We start from the raw sequence: 23,623 nt of genomic DNA on the forward strand, positions 1-23,623 counted from the left end.
TCCTCTGCTACTCAGCAATTCTATTTAATTTTGCATCTGATCACCATACGAAGCAACTGTCCTTGATTAACATTTTCTGTCTGTGACTCTTCCATGAATGGGAGGACTCCCTCCATTGATTGAAAGAACTCTGACCCAATGGAGGCTCTGCTAACGATCCACTGATTTCTCCCTTCAGCCTCCCACCCTCATATCTCCTACACTGTTCCAGAAAGTCCCTCAACTCTATAAAACATATTTGCAGGTGGCACAGGGTGGGTGGAAGGGAGAATCGGTGAAAATCACCTCTTCTCTCTCCTTCTGCCCACAGAAATAGCCAGCGTGTTTTTATTATAATAAAAGTACCCCTTTTTGCTGTTTGTTCCCTATAAAGAACTTTCCTTCTCTGCTAATTTGCTCTTTATTGGCTTTTCTTCTAGAAGTTGTCTGATCTCTGCTTACAAATTACCAAAGGTGGCATAAAAGTCTCTGCAGCCAGTGGAGTTCCTTCCATGCTATGAAGGAGTGTGGTAGTTTTTGCACTCTCGAGTTTTCTAAAGATTTCTTGGACACTGTTTTTTTTGGGTTTTTTAAGGCCATAGTAAAACCAGCAGAAGAATTTATTGGGAATAGACTTGGATTACCTTTCTATCAAATAGATCTCACCACTAGGAAAAATCATGTTTCATGTGCATAAATTGCTTATATCCAGCAAGTTCCTTTGGTTAGCATAACAGATATTTTCTGCATTCTTGAAGACAAAAGCTTCACTGGATTCTAACAATAACGGGCTGATTGGGGTAATGGACTTGTTTTCTGTTGTTTTTGAAGATGGGTATTTGGTTTTAAAAGGTATGTAAAATCAGCAAAGTATCTTTTACATTTTACGGATTGAATACTTGAAAAGTAAATGCCTCACTGCTCTACAAGTAGGGCTACTGGGGTGTTTTTTTATTTAAGCCTTTTGGTTTAAATATTATTGCAGAGAACTCTTAATTATGGGGGCAACATAGAGGCTTCTGTATCAGGTTCTTGTAAATGTAACTCCTACATGGACATTCTGTATATTTAGGCATCACTACTGTCTTCTTGCATTTTCTTCTAAAAAATAAAATAACATAGCAGGTTTTAAAATGTGAAAAATCGAAAGCATTATTTTTTCATGGATGAAATGGAAAACCTGTTGTTATCCTAGATAATGTATTTATTAATTTTGTTCTGTACAAAATAAATCATAGAAAATGTGCTTAAAAACTACATTGTAAACTTGATTTTTCCGAGTTTCCCTTCTGTAAGGGAATTCAGGGGATAAAAGCAAAATTTTCTGGCATGATGTGGGTCATTCAGCCCCATACTTGGATAGTAATGGGGAGTGGAGAGCTCTCTCTAGCTGATGATGTGATTGATGCAAGAGACTTCTACACACCCGGACCAGATCTTTTTCTCATGGTGTTTTGGAAATGCAGATCTCTGTGTGTGGTCAACAAGTACTGCAATAGAAAATAATTTGGAAGGTTCCAGTCCTTTCTGTTAAGGTTCTGGCAGGGACAGCAGGACTTGGGCTGCCTGTAGCCTGATTGACTTAGACTGAGCAACCCTGGTTAGGATTGTTTCAGCGTACAAGTGCTGCAGGCTACTCAGGTGAAAGTTGTATGTTCAACAGGAAACTCTCATATCCCGTGATTCCATGTACTGCTCCTGACATTTCCCCCCTCTGATTTTGCACCTCTCACTGCTATGCCCAGACCTGTAAAAACACTGCCTACCTTTCAGTTTGGTCTTTTGCTTTTATATCAAACTTGCTATAAGTGACAGATAGGTAGCCGTGTTGGTTTAAGTGGATATCGCTAAAGTGATACGTTGCACTTTAAAGTGCTGGATGATGTGCCAGTTCAAGTCAAAAGGAGTCCTGGGTGTTAGCGTGTGATTGGGCAGTTAGTGTGTAGCACGAAATCAATCTCCAAGGGGATGCTGTCATAAAGAGAAGTGATTTGCAACACACTTGAATTCATGTAATTTATTGGGTGCATGCTGTGTCAAAGAAAATTATGCCAACTGTGTTGGGAATTATGTGAGACGATGCTGCTTTGTGGGCTAGAGTGAATTGGAGGAGAGGAACAAAAGCCAGTCTGGACTTTTTAGTAATTGTGGTATAGCAAAAACAAAATATTTTTATGTTGTTCTCTATGCTCCCTGTACATAGCTATTATTATTTTTTAAAATGCCCCAAATATGTAGCTTTTGCTTCTATATAGGATCTACGTATCAAGTAAACTTCATATGAAACATGTGCATTTTTAATAATTACTTGTTGGTGCACTGGCTGCTGCTGAACAAATATAATGTGTCTATTTGGGGAGCTGAATAGAGGAAATTTCATCTTAGCTCTTTTGTGTTCGAGTTGAAGATAGGTTTCAGATAATGCACTTTAGGTTAATACAAAACTGCTGTGTTCCTGTTTCCTGTATAGAGGGCAGTACTTAGTTTTTAAACCCTTTTTATTTTTCAGCAGAAGGCTGAGAGAAAATAGCCACCAGTGTCATCCTGACTCCTGTGTGCACAGTGGAACTCCTGAACAGACAGGCTTTCCCATTCATGTCAATGGAAGGGCAGGGTCTGAATGTGCTTTCCGTTTGTGAACACATCTCTCCTCTCTGATAGATAACAGGGGAAGCCCTTATAGGCAGGAGAGCTCTGTGTTGGCTGTGGAAGCCTTTGTACATGCAAGTTAAGAAGCTACTGATGTATCGGGGCATTCACACTTTTTAAATATATAGAGAAAATCAGTGTGCTCATGTGTTGAATTGTAGCCATATACCGGTACAGTAGTTGAGCTACTAGTCACATGAAATAACATAAAAGCAACAGTAGTCGCCAACAGTAGTCGAGCAATGTCACAATGGGGGACAAGGCTAAAAATGGCTACTAGCCATTGGTGTGGCTGAATCCTACCTTCAGCATATGTATGCCTCTGAATACCAGTTGCTGAGAATCACAAGTCAGGGGAGTGTTGTTGTACTGAAGTCCTGCTTATACGGTTGTTCTAAGGTTCTGCAAATGGTTAGTCAATTTGAGAAAAGGATGCAGGAGGAGATGGGCCTTTGCTGTGATCCAGCAAGCCTCTTATTGTGTTCCTAAGCACATTCAAAAGCAGTTAATCCAAGATGACATTGACTTAAATCCAAGGGTTCTTTTCCTCCAATAAGAAGGACTTCTTCCAACCCAATTATTCTCAAATGTTACCGCAATGAATATTACAAGAAGATAGGAACTGAGGGAAAGAGTTTATTTCTTTTGACATGACTCCTCCTAAAGCACAATAGTGGTCTCTGTATGATTTGTTATTTGGGCAATGTAAAATTTACCTGCCCTTAATCAAGAGTGCCATCATTCATAACATGGTATCATAAGTGCCCTTGCCATAATTCAACATAACATCCATTTTCTATTAAAAGTAGCACTCATGGGAACTTTTTAGAGGAAAATATTACAATATTTAGAGGAAAATATTACAATATTTAGAGGAAAATATTACAATATGGTTTCAAATTTACTGCTCAAAAGTTTTTCCAAATTATTGCAAATTTGTTCTGACATCCATAGGTATGGTCTATTCCAAAATGATGTGTATTAAACGAGGGATCAGTGTCAGGGACCCTGCATAACAACTTTCTGACGTGTTTGAATTAGGGAAAGTGTTTTGATAGACAGCAGAAAGAGAAGTGCAAACAGAGATAAATGGATGATACTTTTGTTTCTCACTTTAGGACATATCAAAGTGAATGCCGGTGAAGTCTTACTCATTTGCTAGTGAGGCAGTTATAAAAACTAGTGATCCAGGATTGTCTAGATGGTTCCTGCCAGGTATTTTTGGTGTGTGTGTATATGGATGCAGTGAATTTGGATGACATGGGGTATCTACTGCTTTTCTAGAATTTGTTGCTCTTGGGTTAAAATCATCTAGGTTTTTTTTGTGTGTGTGCGTGTGCGTGCGTGCGTGTGTGTTTTAAGCTGAAGGAATACTATTTTAATTAAATCCTGGAGAAAGCTAATCAGTTTTCTGAAATGTGCCAACAAATTCATGCTTTGGATAATGTGCTAAAATCCTCATGCTGAAAACCGTGGTCTCAAAAGCTGTAAAGTGTTCCACCACAACATATCCTTAGGCAATGAAAGTACTGATTGGTCATTCATGTATAAACACAGGCTGACTTGGTAGCATTATATAATGGTACCAGCTAGCATGATACATACTTTTCACACACATTTCTTTCTCAAAATGTAGATTTTAATAAAAGATTATAAAATTTCACTTGAAAAGCTAAGATTTTATTATTTACAACTGGTTATCTGGAAGGGGTGAAATTAGGGTTCAGGTATTCTGAAATGGGAGACTGCCACCAACTTGCAGATGAGTTGAAGGCCATCAGAAATGCCTAGGCAGCATGAAGATATTTGCCTCGTGAAATGGATTGCATGCTGCCAGAGTTGAACCTAGAGCAAGATTGATTAATCTACCAGTATAGGGTCTCACAGTTCATGAATGCCTCAACAAGGACAATGCAATGCTACAGTCTGTACATCTAAGGATAGTGAAAAGTATCCTCAGGCCTGGCCCATGCATGCACATCCATGTATCAAATAATGAGATGCATTGTATGAATCAGCCATCATGGATCAAATAGCACTAACAGACCTTTTATAAAACTTCAAGCACAGTGCTTTTTAGTAGAATCTGCAGAATCTGCCCACACATCCTACTGTGAGTCATCAAGCGCTGAATAATGGAGCAGTAATACATTACTGTGTAAACTGGTCCCTAATTTCCACCCATATGGAAGTTAAAAGTCCTATTGCGCATGTGCTTGCTGTGGATTTGCCCGCAGCCATAGCGTGAAACTGAGACACCCACATTATGAGTCAGCTCCCTATACAGAGGCAACAAGCTAGCCACCCAGAGCGACACCACCTAGAGCAAAACGCATAGGGTGGAACAATTATTCAGGTGTCCATATGTCTGACAGCAATACTGAGAAGCTCCTGTGTTTCTGCAGTTTGTTGACGGACTTGGTCAAGGTGCTTCTTCAGTTGGCTCTGGTTGAATGCTGATGAAAACTCTGCATCTAAAAAATAGGGAAACAACAACTCAACTTCTAGACCTGCACAACTCATCATATGTGTACATCTTGCCCTGGTCCCACAACTATACAAAACATTGGAGAGAGTTTTTGTTCTCCTGTCTTGCATTCAGCTTGGATCTACAAAAATCTGACATTCATATCAAAGCCAAATTGACCAACTTTGAGAACAGGAGTTATCTATTACTCACACCTAATATATTCCTTGTTGTTTTAATACTTTCCAAGAGTAAGTTAGATGCATCCTTTGATCGTTTACTTGTTCAACAATGTCTCCTGAGAATCTTGCTTCCTGCTTTCTTTGCAGGGGTATTTCCCCACTTTCAGACACAGAGTGTGATGATAATCTAAGCCATTTATCAAACATTTATGCATGGAAGTTATTTTGCATTCCATGTTAACCGATACATTTTTTTTTAAAGTAAGTCAGGTTTGTTTGGTGCTGGAAGGTGCATGCATAACTACTTTTCCACTGTGATTTTTTAAAAATGCCAAAAAGACTACTCCCCACTTTTTTATGAGAACCGTAAATAGCTGTTTCCAGGATTCATATATGCGATTATGAGAACAGATTCAGTTACAGTAGGAAGCCTTGTAATGAATACGGCAAATGAGCCTGTATAAAGTTCTGATTGCATTCTCAGTGAAATGAGGTCAATTAACTTTCCACCAAACCTTTTTTAAAGGAGGACTTTGGTTTTCATTACCAGAAACAGGCAGGACTCAGCTGCGCATTATAGCTGCGGTGCTTCTGGTAAGTACTAATGAGCTTAGCTGTTATGCCATAGCATAGGAATCCCATGGGATGTTATGTGGCGAGTGATACAGCAGTCCATACCTTTCTGTAATATGCAGAGAGTGGATATGCCCAGATGCTGAAAGCGATTCTCTTGATGAATAAGATACTTGATGAGGTATTGCTGTACCTTGCTCATATGAGATTTCAACAAAGACACCACCTCTTCTGTGCAATTAATTAGGAGACAGGAATAATTACAAAACTGAATGCACGAGGCAACATTTTACACACTTAACCTGGGAGTAAGTCACTGAACCAAGTGGGATTTCCTCTGAGTAAACATGCACTGTAAAATGTTGATACCCCATTTACATTGCTGATGCATTACTTGGTTTTCTTGTTACTAAGTTGTTGGGTGAATGACAAATTATAAATTGGTATTCATAGTTTGGGAATGCTTATGATAATTTTATGGTGGGAAATGTATGCTTGGGCAGATGTTTAGTGCGATCATTTTTATTGTTTTTTATATTTGTTTACTATGTGATTTGCCTTGAGACCTTAATAAATAAAGATTTTATAATGCTAATTAATAATATTCAGAATTCATATATACCAATCATGAATGCCAGTATGGTATGGAGAACAGAGCCTTAAACTTCAGGTTTGGTTCATAAAGTTGAAGTTTGTAACTCAGAATAATAAGATTTCTTGCTGATTTTGGCCGCTATAATAATAATAATAATATACACTCACTGTGATTATTCTGAATCTAACACTTATAACATCTGTTAATTTTAAATGTTATATGGTGCATTCAACAGAAACATTATGTTTATGTTATCACTGGTTATTCAAATTAAGCATCACTTCATATGGCGCACAGTGATGTACAAATATTTTAGCGGCTTTGTGCAGTGTTGCTATCTTCAATAGGGAAATGTAATACTGAGAAAAGGATTTACACAAGCAAGACAGAAGCTCCTGCCATGAACTCAACATGTATTCTTTACACCCAAAGGAGTCTGCTGGTGTGGGACAACTGATAGATGCAGCTGCCACTTAGTCCAGAAAGAAAAAAAAATCTTAGGGAGTCCTATTGTAGCCCAGGGAACTCTCTGAAAACTATCCTAGAATTAGCAGGATTGGAAAATAAATAAAAGTTTTGTCAAAGCTGACTGGTACAGTGTTCTCCCCTGCTATTCAACCTGTTTGGGCCCATGGGACTTCTGTTGTTGTCACTTGAGTGATATCAGGCATGCTGGAAATGCAAACATCAGATCTTTTACATTGATACGTACTGTGCTGTAGGAGGTGTTTGATCACAAGGGCAGCGTGGAACGAAAGCTCTGCTTGTTCCACTTGGCCAGCCAGTGTCGCCAGACTGCATACCACTGAGTCATCCACCAATTCCAGCATGCGCACTGTGGCTCCCTCTGGTGGTAGAAGAGCAGAGTAAAAGACTAAATCAGCAGAGTTGAAATAAAAGGAGACAAATGAACAGGCCTAGGGCCAAGGCTGAAAAGAGACTAGCAGAGCTTCAGAGGCCAGTAAAATGGATTTCAGAAGACTGAAATACATACATAGAAAGGGGGGTGTCAAAATGTTCAGAAGCAGATATAAGTGGGAAGATTCCTTAGGGAGGGTTTCACCAATGGGAAATGTGATGCTCTGCTGCCTGCTGCTCTGCTACCTCCTTTTCCATACATTCAGCTAGTAAACACCTAGAGGGTACCATGTTTGCCTCTGCTGGTCTAGAAGCACTAGAGAAATTACTAGCAATGTCAACACTATGTTACCGATACAACTCTTTGAGTTGGGATTAAAATCACTTGTCTGCTGTGTTTCACTCCTATTAGCAGCTCTGGTAGCTATGCAGCCAGTGGGATAAAACGTAGAACTGACTGTGGAAATCTGTTGATTTTTACGACTGCTCTTTGGTTCCCTCTGTGCCCCAAAATTGTAAGGCTGCTGCAACCCTGTGCACACTGACTTTTGCGTAGGTAAAGGCTACAGCACTTCCTTCTGAGCAGACATGCATAACACTGTGCTGTAAAGTTGGCAGCAGCAACGGAAATCAATGAGTACAAAATGTGTGTGCTATCAGCCCATCCACTCAGCACTCTGGATGCCCCCTTACCATGTTTCATCAGGTCAACAAGAGAAGACATCACACAGTGAAGAGATTCCTCTTCTAGAAAGTCTACACTCTGGACAGCTTGAAAAAGTCCTTCAATGCATGGGCTTTCTATGACTCTCTGCAAATAACAAAAGTAGATGATGTTGTTACATTCATTCTGAAAATTGTGGTGTCCCCCCGCCGCAATTATAGATGCCAAGCTCTTAGTTTACCTTGGGCCTTCAGGGCTGTGCCTATTCAGCTGTTAAGCCCAGAAATGTGTGCAACAAAGGCATCTGTGGGGATTTAATCTATGCAAATGCATGTTCTATTAAATGCCCTAGTTATGCATCATGACGCCCTGAGACTGTCCCACCAGGAGAGTTCAAATTACACGGATGTGCTTGAAATTAATGAATACAGAGTAAGTCTGCAATGATATGTGTTACAATAGCCTTCATTTCACAAGAAGCCACCAAGTGTGTGATAACAAGGCAATCTGGGGAGATTGCATGAGGAGCCAAGAATATATGGCATATTTCCTGCAAACATTTATCCATACACAGAGGGTTTCCACTTTCTTGAGCAATTATCATCTAAGGCCCTTCTTTGTGTGCCTCGTCCATGAGAGGTCTGGAGGATGGCAACATGAAAATGGGCCTTTTCTGCAGTTGCTCCCTGTTTGTGAAATGCTCTCCCCAGGGAGGCTTTCCTGGTGCCTTCATTATATAGCCTTAGGTGCCAGGCAAAAATGTTTCTCTATAGCCAGGTCTTTGGTTGGTTGAGCATTCTATGGCCTTTTAAATGTGTTTGTGGGAAGGGGTGTTATTGGTTGGTTTTTGCTTTTGTTTTATTATGTATTTTGTGTTCTCATTTTGTATTTTTATGTTGTGAACTGCCCTATGGTCTTCAAATGGAGAACAGTATACAAATTTAATGAAGGAGAAGGAGGGGGAGGAGGAACAGGAACAACCTAGTTTGAAAAGCATGTATACCAACAAAGCCAAATTTCCAAAAAGCCTACAGTGAAGGCGTAAAAGTCACAACTTGCTTTTTATTTGTTGGTAAGATTTTTCTTGTGTACTTTTTGAAACACGTGGTCATTTACTCCCTTGAATGAAACAAAGACGATGTTTCATTTTAATTATAAGGTTACCAGATGTCCCTGTTTCCCGGGGACAGCCCAGATTTACAAATCAGTCCCCATACAAAATCCATTGAAGTTGAAAAGTGTCCCCAGATTCATTGAAAAAAATCTGGTAACCTTATTTTAATATCACTTAGTGAAGTGAAGCCTTCAGAACAATGTGTAATCCTGAAAGGGAGACTTGGCATTCACCTGTATGCTTCTGGAAAGGCTGAGATTTTTAATAAAGCAGGCAGCGTGACCTACAATCACTGGGTCCATTTTCCAGGTGAGCAGCAGCTTCCCTACTGCCTGCAGCACTTCATCACACATCAGTGCATCCTGCAAAGGGAAAAGTAGCCAGTGAGTAGCTGAAATGAAGGCAGCAGAAGAGACATGGTTCTGTGAATGAGACCAGAGATGGGTGATTGAGATATATAGATATATATATCACTTAATTGTTAATAAAACCTCAAAGCAGGTAAAAAAAAAGAATAAAAACAATAAAATTATCAGTAAAAAAACATCCCCAATTTAAAACATTAAAAATCAGCAATAAACTAAAACCAGAAAACACATGCCAATATTCTGCATGTCCAGACAAACCTTTTGAAACAAACATGCTTTTCTTGTTTAAGCAGGCACCAAAAAGAGTAGAGTGAATGAATTACTAAGGAATCAAAGAGATATGCTTTAAGTTTTTAAAACTCATTACATTTAGGATGGACTGGAACAAGTGTATGGCAATTTGGGAGCTACAAAGCTGGGATGGAGAATTATGAAAAGCTCCACAAATTGTTGTCTCTTCGTGTTTCAGTCCCAACTCACGGCAGCAATGCAGAGAAATCAAGCCTCCACTACCTCCAAACCACATCAGATGATCTTGAAATGTGTGTGCGCATCCAATGGTACATGCAGGATTTGACTTTCCTGTTCCACCACAAGCCTCCCATGTTACAACCTCCATCCATTTTATTGATGCCAGTGTCCCACCATACAGAGACTCATATATCGCTCCAACATCCGAATGCAGATGGCAAGTTTGTATTACGAAGATGTGGGGCTTTTCTGTTTGTTAAGGAATGAAGGTGCTATGAAGTCAACCAAACCCAAAGTCGCCAAAGAACAAATGATTTCTTCTTCCCTAGGAACACAGTGTAGTGTTGGTAACCACTGAAACATTAGTTCATCTTGTTTGGAAATGTTAGCTTTGTCCCACAGTTTGTTTTCCTGCTGGGGTTCCCATGGAGAGCTCCTTTTCTACCTCACTTGGAATTCAGGTCAGAGCAGAATGGGAATCCTTGAAAAGGTCTTTAAAAAAACAACCCCAGGCTGGAGGGCATTGAAACCAGTAGTCTGGGCAAACCAAGATGAAAAGCTGGCCCAACAGAAGACAATATAAACATCTCTACTGAGGATTAATTGTTCAGGTTTCCTCTGTCACAGAACATTTTCTCCAATGCCAAAGCAGCTATACCATCCATCACAACCACAAATGGATATTTGCTACAGAATGTGAATCTCAAGAAGAAAAATGAGAACCCAATATGATTATAATCAGAATTTGTTCCCAGCGCTCCCTTCCAACCTTATTTCTGGATATGCACATCATCCCACACTTTCAAATGCATGCTGAAGCCTTTTCAGAATGAATTTTGAATTATTGTCTACTGATCACCTGGCCATGTCAAACTGTCATTTTAAATGTGTTACCTTTGATGAAACTTTCGTCCACTGTCATCTTTCAAGGTTGAGCTGCCTCAGAGCATTACGGCCATGCACATTTGACTAAAGCTTACAAGGCAAAGGGTAATATAAAACAGAAATGTGTACCTGGTTGTCTGGGTGCTGGGATAAAATCCGGAGAAGAATGATGGAATTGTGCTGAGTGTCTTTCCTGTTAGATGCCAGGAGAGGGAGCAGGTGGGACGGGATCTCCAAAGCAACGATGCTGGTCTGACCACTCTCTGTTTGGAAAATGAGAAGGTTGCTCAAGGTCGTGTGTGCAGATCAATAGAAGCTGCTTTGGAGAAAAGGATTTGTGAGAGAAAGGGGCCTCCTCTAGACTGACTCAATCAAGTCAGCTGGACTTCACAGATCAGGCAATGTTATGTTATGACAGTATAGAAGTTAAACTTTAGGTTCTGATTTTAATGAAAAGTCAAAAGAAGATGAAGACCAAACTGCACAAGAGGGTTGGACTGGTGTTTGTAGAAAGGCACTGCTGGAAAGAATTCTCTTCAGAATCAGGGGACTGAAATTGATAGAAAGGGCACAAAGAGTTGTGTTTCTGTAAATTTGGTTGGGATTGTGGTTGTGCAAAATCAGCTGCTAGGCGCAAGTGATTGACACACACACACACACACACACACACACACAACAGTGCTTTTTTCGGGGGAGAATGTATAGGGGTACTCTCATTTTCCTATTCATAGGAATACTATTGAAATACTGCCCCTCAATGAGGCCAAACTTAGATTCACAAAGTGTTTAGGGGTATGCATACCCCTGCGGCCCCCCAGAAAAAGGTGTGTGTGTGTGTGTGTGTGTGTGTATCCTTATTCTTGTCTACTTTATCCTCACAGAATTGACAGTTTAAGAATGGTAAAAGGAAGTGTATGGATTTGTAGTTATAATCCATATTAATGATCTTGCTTTTCGATTTAAAACACAGAGAGACATCTTTCATTACAAGCACATGAGCAAAAAGTCAGTGGCCAGGGATATTTTTCACCAACTCCTTCTTCAGTCTCTTTTCTCCTTTTCTAGATGGTGTAAAACTTCCACATGATCTTTCTCCCACCCCAAACATCTGTGACAGAAATGTGCCTTGAGCATTGTAAGGTATTGGTCAATCAAGTTTTACTAATCTTTACATCAGTCTGAATGCTGGATTGGTTTGCAGTCACCTTCTCTAAAAAACTGAATCCATGTTTGTTGGTATACTTTAGAACAACAGTACTGTCACTCTCACAGCCTCTGGTAACTGAAGGGTTCATTAACTTTCAAAAAAAAAAAAAAAAGTCACACCATCCACGTGCCTGAAACCAAAAGATGGTATTCATCTTACTTAAAAGAACAAAGAGTGACTTGAGGACATTCCTTCCAGAGGCTAGACTGTACAAAACACAGGAAGGAGGAGGTTCTATTTTTGTAAGTTTTAAGTGACTGCAATTTTTCGTTTATTAGCATGCTAGGACTGTAGTACTTACCACTCGCGGCTAAATTCCTGAGACAGACACAAGCCTGGTTGGAAACCTAGTTGCAGAAAACAAAGAAATCAGAACCCAACAGAGAAAGAACTTTTGGCTGTGAAAAGGCTGCAAAGCTGACTGGTCCACAATAGCTTCGTGCAATACTTGCTAAACCTCCCAAATGTTCTGACAGGATTATGTGTCAATGATGGGTAAAGTTAAAATGTAAGCATGTCCTCTGTGGCAACATGAGGCAAAACTAAGCCTTTAAAGCCAACTGTGAGAGTGCCCCATAGATATCTGAGAGATACTCAAAAAAGCGCCACTTATAGGTGCCTAAAAGTACAAGGATGTGTAGCCTTTCAGAAGAACAAACTGCTCTTGATTTAAGGTGCATACACACCATATATTTAAAACATATTTAAAACACATGACAATCCCCCCCCCCCAAAAGAAAAGAATAATGGAGCTGTAGTTTAACAGTGCTACAAATGGAAGCTCTGTGAGGGGTAAACTACAGTGCTCAGAATACTCTGAGGGAAGTCACGTGCTTTAAATGCATGGTGTGTATGCAGCCTTAGTGAACAATCCAGTTAATTTTGCATTTGTTTGGGAAGATCTGTAATTGTGAAATTTTACTCTCCACACTACCTCACAATCTTCTCCAGGCAGAGATTAGGAAAAAGCCCATCCCTATATTCCCAGGCCATCACTGTGAGAATGAAAATATTGAACCAAGAGATCTCACCATTATTTAAACATGGAATCCCCTCTGACTGTAGGAGATTCTGAGTTTGATCTCTTAGAAATTCATGGAAGATGCCACATCTAGCTAACTCCAGCCTTTGTGTATTCTTGCGCCCCCATGCTGAAGAAAGCATCTTTTCAGTCATTTCCCTATACACAAGATATTTAGCCTGCAGTCCTAAGCATACCTTACTTGGAAATACACCCCACTGGTATCAAAATAATATTTCTGAATAAACCAGGGGGGCTGTTAGTAAAACAAACCTGCATAATCCACAGCTTTACCTTGTCCACAGATGAAGACAGAAGGAAAAGGAGCATCCGCAGAAGAAACCTATCACCGGTTTGGAGCATGGCTTTATGGTGCTGCGAGTTTGTGGCCATGTTGCTCAGAGCTGCACAGCTATAATACTGTAAGAAAGAGAAGTGTTGTGATTTTGAGAAAGGAAAGCTTGTGGCCAAGGGTTCTTAAACTGTGGCCAAGACCTCACAGCAAATGAAAGGGACCATGACTGATGATGGCGTTACTAGGGTGATAAAATTGAGAGAGTATTTGCATACAGCATCTCCCTGCATTTTCTGGATTGGCACTGTAGTACACCTCCAGGAGTTCTGGGAATGTCCCAGGAAAAAAGAATCTTTGTCCAATGAGACACAACTGTGATCGCTACAGTCCACAATGTGTAGAGAGTCTGGATGTCTAAGAGTCAAAAAAGGGGGACAATACTGCATCGGCGAGATGACCAGATCCCTTTTCTTAACAAATCACTCACACACTATTTTGTCCCCTTCTGCTAGGCATACTGCATAGATTCTGCTAGGCAAATGGCATTCCTTGCATTCATAAAATACTCATCGTGAGGCTGTTTACAATTCTCAGGAGTCATAGTAAGAACAGAATAAAAATCTACACTCCAGTCATGTATTTTACATGTTTGCATTTCTCTTGCACTAGCCTATTTGAAGATGAGAAAGAAGTATTTGTTCAGTTCTTGAATCTCAAACAGGTTAGTGCCTATTAATAGCTATTTCCAAACAAAAGTTGAGAACATAACTGAGGAACTGGAATACCCCCTGGCTATTTTCTTTAACGCTACAACAAATCTGAATTATGAAACGAGCACCTTTCTTCAAGCTGCAATGACCTGTTTTTTCATTTCACTAAAAAGCTTAGCAGTTCATTTCCAAGGTGCACAAACATATGTAGTACCCCCCTCCAAGCAAAAGTATGTGCAACACCATTGAATTACTAATTTCTGGAAGTTAAAATGTTAAAAGACTACTGTCTCGTCTATCTTTTCCTGCATCTGTAGGTTCAGCTGAGCAGCTGACTATTTCCACAGCTTTGAATGCTCAAAAAATTCTGCTTTAATGTCAAGTTTACCTGTACTTCCGAATCAGGAGACTGTAACAAAAGGGTGAGGACTGGAAGAGCACCTTGTCGAAACAAAATTTGCTGAATCCATTCTGCAAGGAAAGAGTGGTATTGCTAATGAGCTATTTTGACCAAATGAACATTCTCCTTATCATCACTGCATAGATAAGAGCTAAAAACAGCATTTTCTGGGAATAAGCCCAATTGGAATCAATTGGCTTTCCCGCTGAGTAGACATGATTTAGCATTGTACTTGAAGTAAAACATTTCATTTTAAAGAAAACAATAGTTTTGACGATAAGTTTCCCTTGCCACAAATTTCTGTGTCAATGCACTTGGCCCATTGAAATAAATCCCCTGCAGCCTAATACCTGATTGTGTGAGGTTAAAAATTGCTCCAACTGCATTTTGTTGGACTCTTGGATCATGGGATTTAGAAAGGGCCAGTAAGGGTACCACTCCTCCTGCTGCTGCGATGGCTTCATGGCTGACATCTGGCAAAAGAACAGGGCAAAATAGAAATCAATGAGGTTTCTTTGGAGGAAGAAGTATCCATGTTCCTCCAGGCACACTTTAAAGAACAGAGAGTGGACAGCACAAAACAGTTGCAGCATATGAGTTGGGGGTCCTGGGTGCCTAGTGGCAGAATGAATAATGTTAAGAGTTTACCATCAGGTTTTTGTGAAGAAGCTTATTGCTGTGGGTCACTTTGAAGCAAAACCTGACTTTAGAAAGTATACTTCATCATTTATTAATATCTGAACCCAGGACTCCAAGGCCAACTTTATATTTATTGCACAGTATGGGACCAGTGACTAGGCAGTTCTTAGGCAATCCTGGAGGACTGCATTGGCTCCACTTGTGTGTCTGTGAAGCACCAAGCGTGTCACCACCCAGAGCCATCCAGGTAAGCTGCAGTCAAACTGGTGTCAGAAGTGTGCCTCCACAAGCTCTGCCCCACTACACTGACCATGACTAGTTATAGCATACCAATGTGAATAATCCACTCTGCTCGCAGAATTCAGCTCTTCTTGATTCAGAATTTCTATAACGATAAGGCACATCATTACCTCTCAATCACAAGGTGTGGATGTGACATTGTCCCTGGACCTGATTATTGCGCTATGCATTGGACACGCTCCTCACCTGTGACAGCTAGTGTCATTATGCATGCACAGGAATTACACTGGACTGTGGCATCTTCAGACTCAAGCAGTTCCAGAATTGGCTCAATTAGATCCATTTGGACGACACGATCCTTGGTTACTGTTTGTCAGTAAAAGCAGGAGTAAATGTTATGTTTACAGTGCCTTTAATTCAGCTATATACTGGAGAGAGAAAAGGATTGCCATCAGCGCACAATATCACTAGTGCATCTTACACCGGAATAAATGATTTCTCACCCCTTTGGTACGAGAAGTAAGCAAAACCCATCCTCTGAATGAATGAATGCTCCCTCCCCCCAAAAACCCCCACATTTTATCAGGGCAAACATCCATCCTACTGATTATCACTTTTTAGTATAGGAATTTATATCCTGCCCTTCAAATAAAATACCAGGGCAACTGGACAGTGGTAGTTCCTAAGATCACAGCTGATGCTGATGGAGACTTCAGGATATGGTATCTTGGGCATTTACTCACCATTTCCTTCCAGTAAGAAATTCACAAGGGACGACGATGAAATCTGCTGAACCTCCAAGTCATTAGACTTCAACAAAGCATAGTATATTTCCAGATGCTCTCGAGGCAGCTGGATGTTCACTGCAAGAATGAGATGAAATGCTGATTGCAAAAAGCTCTTCTGGAACACTTGTCCCTTACATCTTCAAACACTTGATGCTTTTGGAGCAACACCTAGATGGCCTACTTTGCCTTTCAAAATACCTTGTAGCCCTCCTTTCAGCTGTCTGTGCAAACTCACGTGAAAACTAAACCTGTATTACTTATTTTTACTAGCCCCTCTTCTGCCAACCTCTCATATGAGTAAAAAGCCAGCTAGCACTCGCCCACCTCTATAAAATAATAAAATGGGAGACTAGTAACTGCAAAAGTTGTGCCACATTATCTGGGCTCCAAGTAAATCTCCACAGAACTTGCATTAGAATGGGCTAGACCCAATTCACACATGCTAGGGAACCAGTAAGACTGCCTTGGGCACAACTCAGCTACGTTTGGGAGAAATTGTTTTGCTTCTCCAGGTTTCTACAATTTTTTTTAAAAAGAGAGTATGGAATGGATCTTACAGTTTTGATGATTTATGTTCAAGTAATAGAGAGCAGCAGACTTTTGCAAGCCGGGGTTCTCTGAAAATGCCAAGGTCCTCAGAGCCTCTAGGGAGACCTTGCCAAGTGGTGACATTTCAAAACCTTAAGAAAGATGTGATAATAACAGAGTCTGAATTGTGTCAGAAGAAGTTAAATACCTGAAGAGTCCAAATGCACAGAATTTAAAGCAACAGATAAAACACGACAGAGACAAACTTCCATGTAGAAATATTCTCTCCTTTAAAATTAGCATACTAGATAGAGCTGGATTTTTGCAGTCCAAACCTCATGTGAGAAAAAAGTTGTTATATATGCCAGTTTGTGAGAGTAGTTGGGACATTCCAAACTTGGATTTCTGTTACTGTATTTAGCAAACCAGCTTAGCCATGCTATTTCCTTGATTATCAAGGATGAAAACAAAAGATGGGAGTACTTAAGAGTTGGAAGAAGTGGACAGCATTCCATTTGATGTCTTTCTGTTTTCAAATAATAAATTCAACTCCAATCCTCTAATACCTAATAGGTTTTTACAGAGAGTATTTCAATGTTGGCTTAGGAAAGTGCTCGTGCTTGTAGCAAAAGTACGGTATGTGTTTGTTAGTCTTTTAAGATGCCACAATATTTCTTGTTGCTTTTATGCAAGAGGCTAACAGGTCTACCCCTTGCTATGATGCCTTTTGTAGAACTGGGATTTCAAATGCTGAATGAGAGTAATTTAATCAATTGGCCTGGAACTGGGATCCACTGCTTTGTCTGAATATTTGGTGCTGGTGAAATACTGGTTCCCCCATTCTCCCTTCATTGCTTATAAGAGCAGAAGCATAAACAGCTCTGTGTCATTCACTTTATACGATCACTGAACTGCATGATCTTAAACAAAGCAACCAAGCTCAAGTAAACATCTCTCCAACTTTGGCTGCCCCACCCTCATAACAGAAACTTCTCACCTCTTTCAATGTGCTGCAGAAACTCCTGAGCAATCTCCTCTTCCTGGGTCTGAAGGGCAGGTTTGTATAGCTGCTTTGTTTTAAAGTTTTTCCGTTTCAGACAGGGGCACTCATGGATCTGACCCAAGCACTCCTGAATATCCTGCACCAGACCCGAAGACAGTGTTTTTACTGCGAGAGCCAAGTCACAAAGCAACTGGACACACTTTGTACACAGCTGACCCATGATTAACTTTCGGATCCAACAGAAAATCAGAAATGCAGACTGAGAGTTTGTACTGCCGCTGTTGCTCCTGTGTTCCCTTGTACTGGCAGATTGCGATCCAGATAACTCAAAAAATAATTATCTAGACAAGTTGGGAGGGAAAGCTACTGCTGCTTTCTGTGTCCAAGCAGCATGGCTGAGCAAAATCTAACCGCTGTTCTCTCTTGCGAAGCATAAGAAATACTTTTAAAACTTTAGGCTGCAGCCGGTGGTGATCACCTTTCCTCTATCTTAGGAAGGAGAAAAATTAGGCAGTCAAACAAAAACAGTACATTCAGAATCCACCTCTGTTCTTTAGCAGAGAAATCATGTTTTGTATGCCAAGAATAAGGTCAACTGTTTTGGAAGACTAGCAGCACCAGCCTCTGGGATAACAAACAAAAGAATGCTTGCGTATTGTGGAGTGACATCATGGGTGAGGGCAGCACACCTGCTGGGCTCCACCTCTACAACTGAGCTGCCAATCAGAAAAGACAAAAAATAATTATAAACTAACAAGAAATTCCAGTTTCTACCAGACAGAAACAATAGTACTGTCTGGTTGGCCGGCCAGCCATAATGGCTTTGAATACTTCACGTAGGCAAACGCAGGAGAATGCACAAATGCAACCACAATCATTAATATTTAGTTTGCTATCCCTCCCACTCTGATGTCATCTGCAAATTTGATGAGCGTCCCCTCAATTCCTTCATCCAAGTTGCTTATATGGACACCACAGGAGCCAACTCCTAGGGGCAAAACCCTGCAGCACCACACTTGCTACTTTTTTCCAGGATGATGGGGAAACAATGGGTCTTAGTAATCACAGCATCATTTTCCTACTACCTACATCAAGTTGACCAGTTTGTAGTTACCAGGGGAGGAAACATTTGCCCGCCTCCAGTCTGCAGGGACCTCTATTTATTACTTTATTTTACTTGCTTTCACTTATTTCTCCCCTGGAAATGTATGATCTGAAGCACTTTTCTGGAAAACACAGTGGTAGCAGAATAGCCAACTTTATTTTATTCCTTTAAGGTCAGCACTACCTTGACATGCAAAACATAAGCCAATGAAGATGGTCATCTGATACATTCAGGAGTAAGTCCAATGGATCACAGTGGGACTTACTGGTACTTCTAAGTATACATACGGGTATAGCTGTGCCCTGAATAACTTGACCTAATTATTGCTTGTTAATCTGCTGGATCACAGGAATGGAACCAGTACAAAGAGTGGGGACACTGTGAGCCCTGGTTCTGCCTAGTGTTAACTATCCTGCCCCAGCTGTCAGTCTCCCATCCCTATTCCCAGCTGTATATTGCCTCTACTTCCATTTTTATTCTATGCATTTGTTTTATAACTTATACTATTAGTATTAATAATAATAATACTATACTGTACTATACTATACTCAGTGCTTTTTTCTAAAACAATGTTTAGGAATACTATCATTTTGACTCAAGAAAATCACCATTTTATAGTTCAAAATGGGAAAAATAAATACAGTAAATGGACAAAAGCACAAAGGTTCAAAAAATGTTTAGAGGAGCCCTGCGTCCCCCCAGAAAAAACACATACTATACTATACTATACTATACTATACTATACTATACTATACTATACTATACTGCATTATACCTAAATTGCTTATACTTATACTATTACTAAGTGATATATAACGATAGCACCATGAGTGAAGAGTGCCACCTATTGATATGTTCTGTCCTTAGAGTCACAAAGTATACAATATGGCTTCTTTCCCTACCTATTCAATTTTGTAAAGACCCACAATGTACAAGCGATAGATGACAGAAGCTGCTTAATTTCTTTCGTAAATTGTTGCTTATAAGGTATTTACAAGAGGTGTGCTTTGGCTCTCTGTGAAGCCCAAATGACAATGTCAAATGAGGGATTTGGACAGTTTGTACGTGCCCAGGTCAGATTGTGCTGTTAATAAGGTGTCTCATGTTGAAACAGGGATACTCTAAAGTCCCAAGTCACTTTGTGGACTTAAGTGCTCATATATGGCAAAACCATGCCAGCTAGGCAAACACCATAACCTTGAGTGGGGAAGGAATTGAGAGGTTGGGAGCATCTTTCATTTTGATGGATGGACAAGTCTAGGTTTTAATAACAGTGGATCATTTCCCCAGGACACTCCATGTGAAAATGGATAGGGTCAGTTAGCCAGTTTTAAAACATGGGTTCTATGAAATCGAAATGCTAAGTAATGATGGTTGGGATTGATGGGGATGGAACTGATGATGCCTGGGAAATGTGCTCAGTGTTAGCCCCAAAGGTACAGAAGCTCACTGGATGGCAAGGAACAAGTTGCTGTCTCTCAGTCCAACCTACATTAAATGGATGTTGTGATGCTACAACGCTGTTCTAAAACAATAAGAAGAGTCTTGTGGCACCTTAAAGGTAAAGGGACCCCTGACCATTAGGTCCAGTCGTGGATGACTCTGGGGTTGTGGCGCTCATCTCGCTTTATTGGCTGAGGGAGCCTGTGTACAGCTTCCGGGTCATGTGGCCAGCATGACTAAGCCGCTTCTGGCGAACCAGAGCAGCACACGGAAACACTGTTTACCTTCCCACCAGAGCGGCACCTATTTATCTACTTGCACTTTGACGTGCTTTCAAACTGCTAGGTTGGCACCTTACAGGGTAACAAATTAATTGTGGCATGAATTTGTTTTAAGATGCCACAGAACTATTCATTCTTTTTGCAGCAACGGACTCAAAAGACTGAAAAACGCCGTTCTATACTTTTCCCAAGAAAGGGCACAATAAGCTAAAAAGAGAAGTGCGAAGTAGGATGCTGTACAGTATCCTGGATTTGGACCAAGGAACGCAGCTCAATGGCTGGTTTTAAGGCAGTTACACAATTTCCCTGCTAACCCTATGCACGGACATTTTCCTAAATGAGCAACATAATGAGAACCCGAAATTATCTGCCCTTATGTTTTTCCCAAAACTATGGCGTAATCCCGCAGCTATAGCAAAACTCTGAAGACTCGAGCAATCAACCCTATTTTTTACTCGTGATTTGTTGCGCAGACGATAACTAACAAGGAAAAAAAAACGCGACAGGCGCATGCGCCTCGGCAGCATAGGCTTTTCCCTCTCCCTGCGTCCTTCCAACGCAAGGAAAGATCACGTGACGCCGAAGACTTCCTGCCAGGGCAGCTAGCGTCACTCACGCCGCCTCGGCCGCTTCTTAACCGCCATCTTTCATACGGGTAGCCGGGGACGCCAAGGTAAAGAGGTCATATTTCCTCTCCGCCCTTTCTCCGAGCGGAAGTGATGCCATCGTGCTATTCTAACGTCGCAGAAAGTGGTTTTCTCTCTCTATGGTTCTTCCTTCCTCTCTGTCTCTCTCCCCCGCCGCCCCCCATTTCTTTTCCTTCGCCGTGACTGGAAATGGCCGCCGAGCGGTAGAGAGCCGAACGGAGCTGTCGCTCAGAGAAGGGTGAGCCATAGCCAACGCAGGACTTCGAACGGCCCGAGGAGGGCTGGAGCCAGAGAGGTCTTCTGCCTGCTCGGGTTCTTCCTCGGACGCCATGGGTGCCGCTCCCTCCAAACGCCCCCCCCCCCCGCCAGCTTTTGGAGCTCCGGCGCGAGAAGCCTCGTTAGCGCGCTCGGCAGCTCTCCCCCCCCCCCCCCGCTTCCAGACGCCGTTATTTTTTGAAAAAATCCCTCGAGTTCTTCCCTTCGCAACCCCCTCCCTTTTTCTAACTGAAGGCGGGGGAGGGGCTTGGTCTGCCTCACAAGGGCGGGAGGAACGGAGGGGGAGGGGGACTAGAGGCGGCTCCCATCTCCCTCACACACACACTGCGCGCAGCCTCCCTTGTTTGGACCAGGGCCCGTCATCTCTCCCCGTTCCCTCCCGCCTCTTTCCCCCATGGGGCGGGGGGAGGAAACAGGTAGGCCGGAACGAGGCCGGCTGGGCGGGGCCAAAGAGCGGCCCGCCTCGCCCCTCGAGAGCAGGCGGGGTGGGGGGGGGCGTCGCTTTCTGTTGAGTCTTTTCCGCGCGACGAGCGGCGCCTGATAACGTTTTAACTTGCCTCCATCTTTCGCCACCCCGGCCAGTCAGTTGAAGGGCGGCGAGGTGTAGCTAGGGGGAAGGAGAGTCCTTGGCAGCCTCCCGGCATACTAGCCGCACCGAGGGCCCTAAATGGATGCCTCGAACACGCATGTCGGCATGCACGTGCCCTGCCAGACAGCTGCTCGTAACTGGCTGCGGCTCCTAGTTGACCGCCAGACCTTTTGTTGAGAAAGGCGAAAAGGTGTGCAGAGTAATCAGTGGACCGTGCCTTCTTCACACAGTGCAGGACTCTGGGCAAGTCCGCACGATTAAACTTGCTTCCAAGTGATGCTCAAGAGTGTTTCCAGGGAGGCCTTATCTTGAAGAAAGGGGGTGTATCCTTAAGAATTTCATTCCCAACAGATACAAAAAATGACTTATCACGGTAATTGCAGTATCTTTCAACTGCAGCAGTGTGTGGATATTGCTCCAGGCTCATGCAAATGTCCTCTGAGAGCAGCATCTGGAGGTAAAATTTACAGTGTGATCCAAGCCCTTTCAATTCATTTCATGTGATTGAGCTTACCCAAGTCAAAGCAAGAAAAGAGTTGTTAATTATGACTTTCCCCCATTCTCCACAGTGAACTTGGTATAATTATTATTTGGCACTTGGGAAGCTGCCTTATACCAAGTCAGCTCATTCGTCTATCTAGCTCAGTAGTGTCTTCACTAACAGGCAGCTGCGCTCTGTGGTTCCAGTCTTTCCTTGCTGTATCTGGGGCATACCAATCAGCAGTTGCTCTACCATTGAGCTATGGTTCCTTGATATGGTATACAGTATTTCCTTCTTTAAGTATTAAGACTTTCAAATAGTATTATGGGAGATTGTATTAGCAAATTGTATTAGGGCTTGTACCTGTACTTTCACACAGAAAAGAAAAGACTTCACTATTAGGCTGCAACATTTTCCAAATTATGATGGCAAGGAACAGGTCACATACCTGAGAAGGTTTTACTTTCAGAGTGTAAATGTCAGGATTACTTGCTCTCCTGTTCTGAAAACTGGTAAGCCTAGCTCAGTGACTCACACTGAGATGGAACAGGCAGCCTACTCTGTCTGCATCAGAAGTAATTGAATGGTCAAGTCACACTTGATAGTAGTGGTAGAATTTTCCAACATCAGCAGAGGCTTATCAGAAAAAACAAGCTGGATCAGTAAATCATGCAAATGCACCAGGAACGCTTCTTAATGAATGGGTGTGTCATGCTTATTATTTTAACCGCTCTAACTGCTGTACCAAACTAGCTCGCATTTATGTATCTTGGGAATGTGTGCTGGAGGGTGGCTCATAGCTTTTGTTTTTTAATGTTTTCTTTAATGAGATTTGCAAAGACAATAAAAAATAAAACATCAAGCTGAAAAATTATTGAGTACCTTCTTAAGAACTATACCTTGAGGGAAGACAGAAGGAAGAAGTTTAGATCAGGGAGCAGATTTCATCAGCTCCTGACAGAACCATCACAGTTCTACAGAACTCTTAGGCCAGCAGAAGGGTGATATATAAATGACATAAATTTATATTTCTCATAGCAAGTTAGGCTACATTAAGGTTTTCTCCATTTCATATTAGGCTGAGCATCTTAGAGTTATTGCTGTAGGGTTAATAAGTAACAGCATTGTTACTTACTAGTCAGAACTTTTTCTGAAGAAAGTCTGT

General features: G+C 41.5%; 3 protein-coding genes across 21 annotated transcripts in view; 2 read left to right on the forward strand and 1 right to left on the reverse strand.

Moving 5' to 3' along the window:
• Window positions 1-1,233, forward strand: part of MAP7 (microtubule associated protein 7) — a 98,596-nt gene extending 97,363 nt beyond the window's left edge. For all 4 annotated transcript variants that reach the window (XM_081907122.1, XM_081907121.1, XM_081907119.1 and 1 more), the window contains exon 18: window positions 420-1,233. In XM_081907122.1, coding sequence (XP_081763248.1) covers window positions 420-430 — 11 coding nt within the window. In that variant the 3' untranslated portion in view covers window positions 431-1,233. The remainder of the gene's footprint in view (window positions 1-419) is intronic.
• Window positions 1,234-3,983: 2,750 nt separating this feature from the next.
• LOC309367636 (uncharacterized protein) lies at window positions 3,984-22,166 on the reverse strand. Of its 4 annotated transcripts, none has more exons than XM_081907160.1 (15): window positions 21,946-22,166; window positions 17,631-17,772; window positions 16,663-16,785; window positions 16,061-16,180; window positions 15,564-15,683; window positions 14,789-14,911; window positions 14,427-14,509; window positions 13,328-13,453; window positions 12,314-12,359; window positions 10,935-11,068; window positions 9,315-9,443; window positions 7,997-8,114; window positions 7,158-7,292; window positions 5,956-6,081; window positions 3,984-5,102 (listed from the first exon to the last, which is right to left on the reverse strand). In XM_081907160.1, the coding sequence occupies exons 1-15, from the start codon at window positions 22,030-22,032 to the stop codon at window positions 4,981-4,983; spliced, it is 1,734 nt and encodes a 577-aa protein (XP_081763286.1). In that variant the 5' UTR covers window positions 22,033-22,166; the 3' UTR covers window positions 3,984-4,980. The 4 variants fall into 4 exon arrangements, with proteins under 4 accessions (XP_081763286.1, XP_081763289.1, XP_081763288.1 ...); XM_081907163.1 differs by lacking the exon at window positions 21,946-22,166 and adding an exon at window positions 21,082-21,167; XM_081907162.1 differs by lacking the exon at window positions 21,946-22,166 and adding an exon at window positions 20,921-21,138.
• BCLAF1 (BCL2 associated transcription factor 1) overlaps window positions 21,207-23,623 on the forward strand; it is a 30,470-nt gene continuing 28,053 nt past the window's right edge. For 5 of the 13 annotated variants that reach the window (XR_014167259.1, XR_014167260.1, XM_081907077.1 and 2 more), the window contains exon 1: window positions 21,213-21,350. The gene's annotated coding sequence lies outside the window, so the exon portion shown is untranslated. Of the gene's footprint in view, window positions 21,351-21,662; window positions 21,805-23,623 lie in introns of those variants that run through there. The other 8 variants (XR_014167255.1, XR_014167256.1, XR_014167257.1 and 5 more) reach the window with 5 other exon arrangements.

The sequence above is a fragment of the Podarcis melisellensis genome (genome assembly GCF_964234715.1).
Source record: "Podarcis melisellensis genome assembly, chromosome: 3".
NCBI classification, from domain to species: domain Eukaryota; kingdom Metazoa; phylum Chordata; class Lepidosauria; order Squamata; family Lacertidae; genus Podarcis; species Podarcis melisellensis.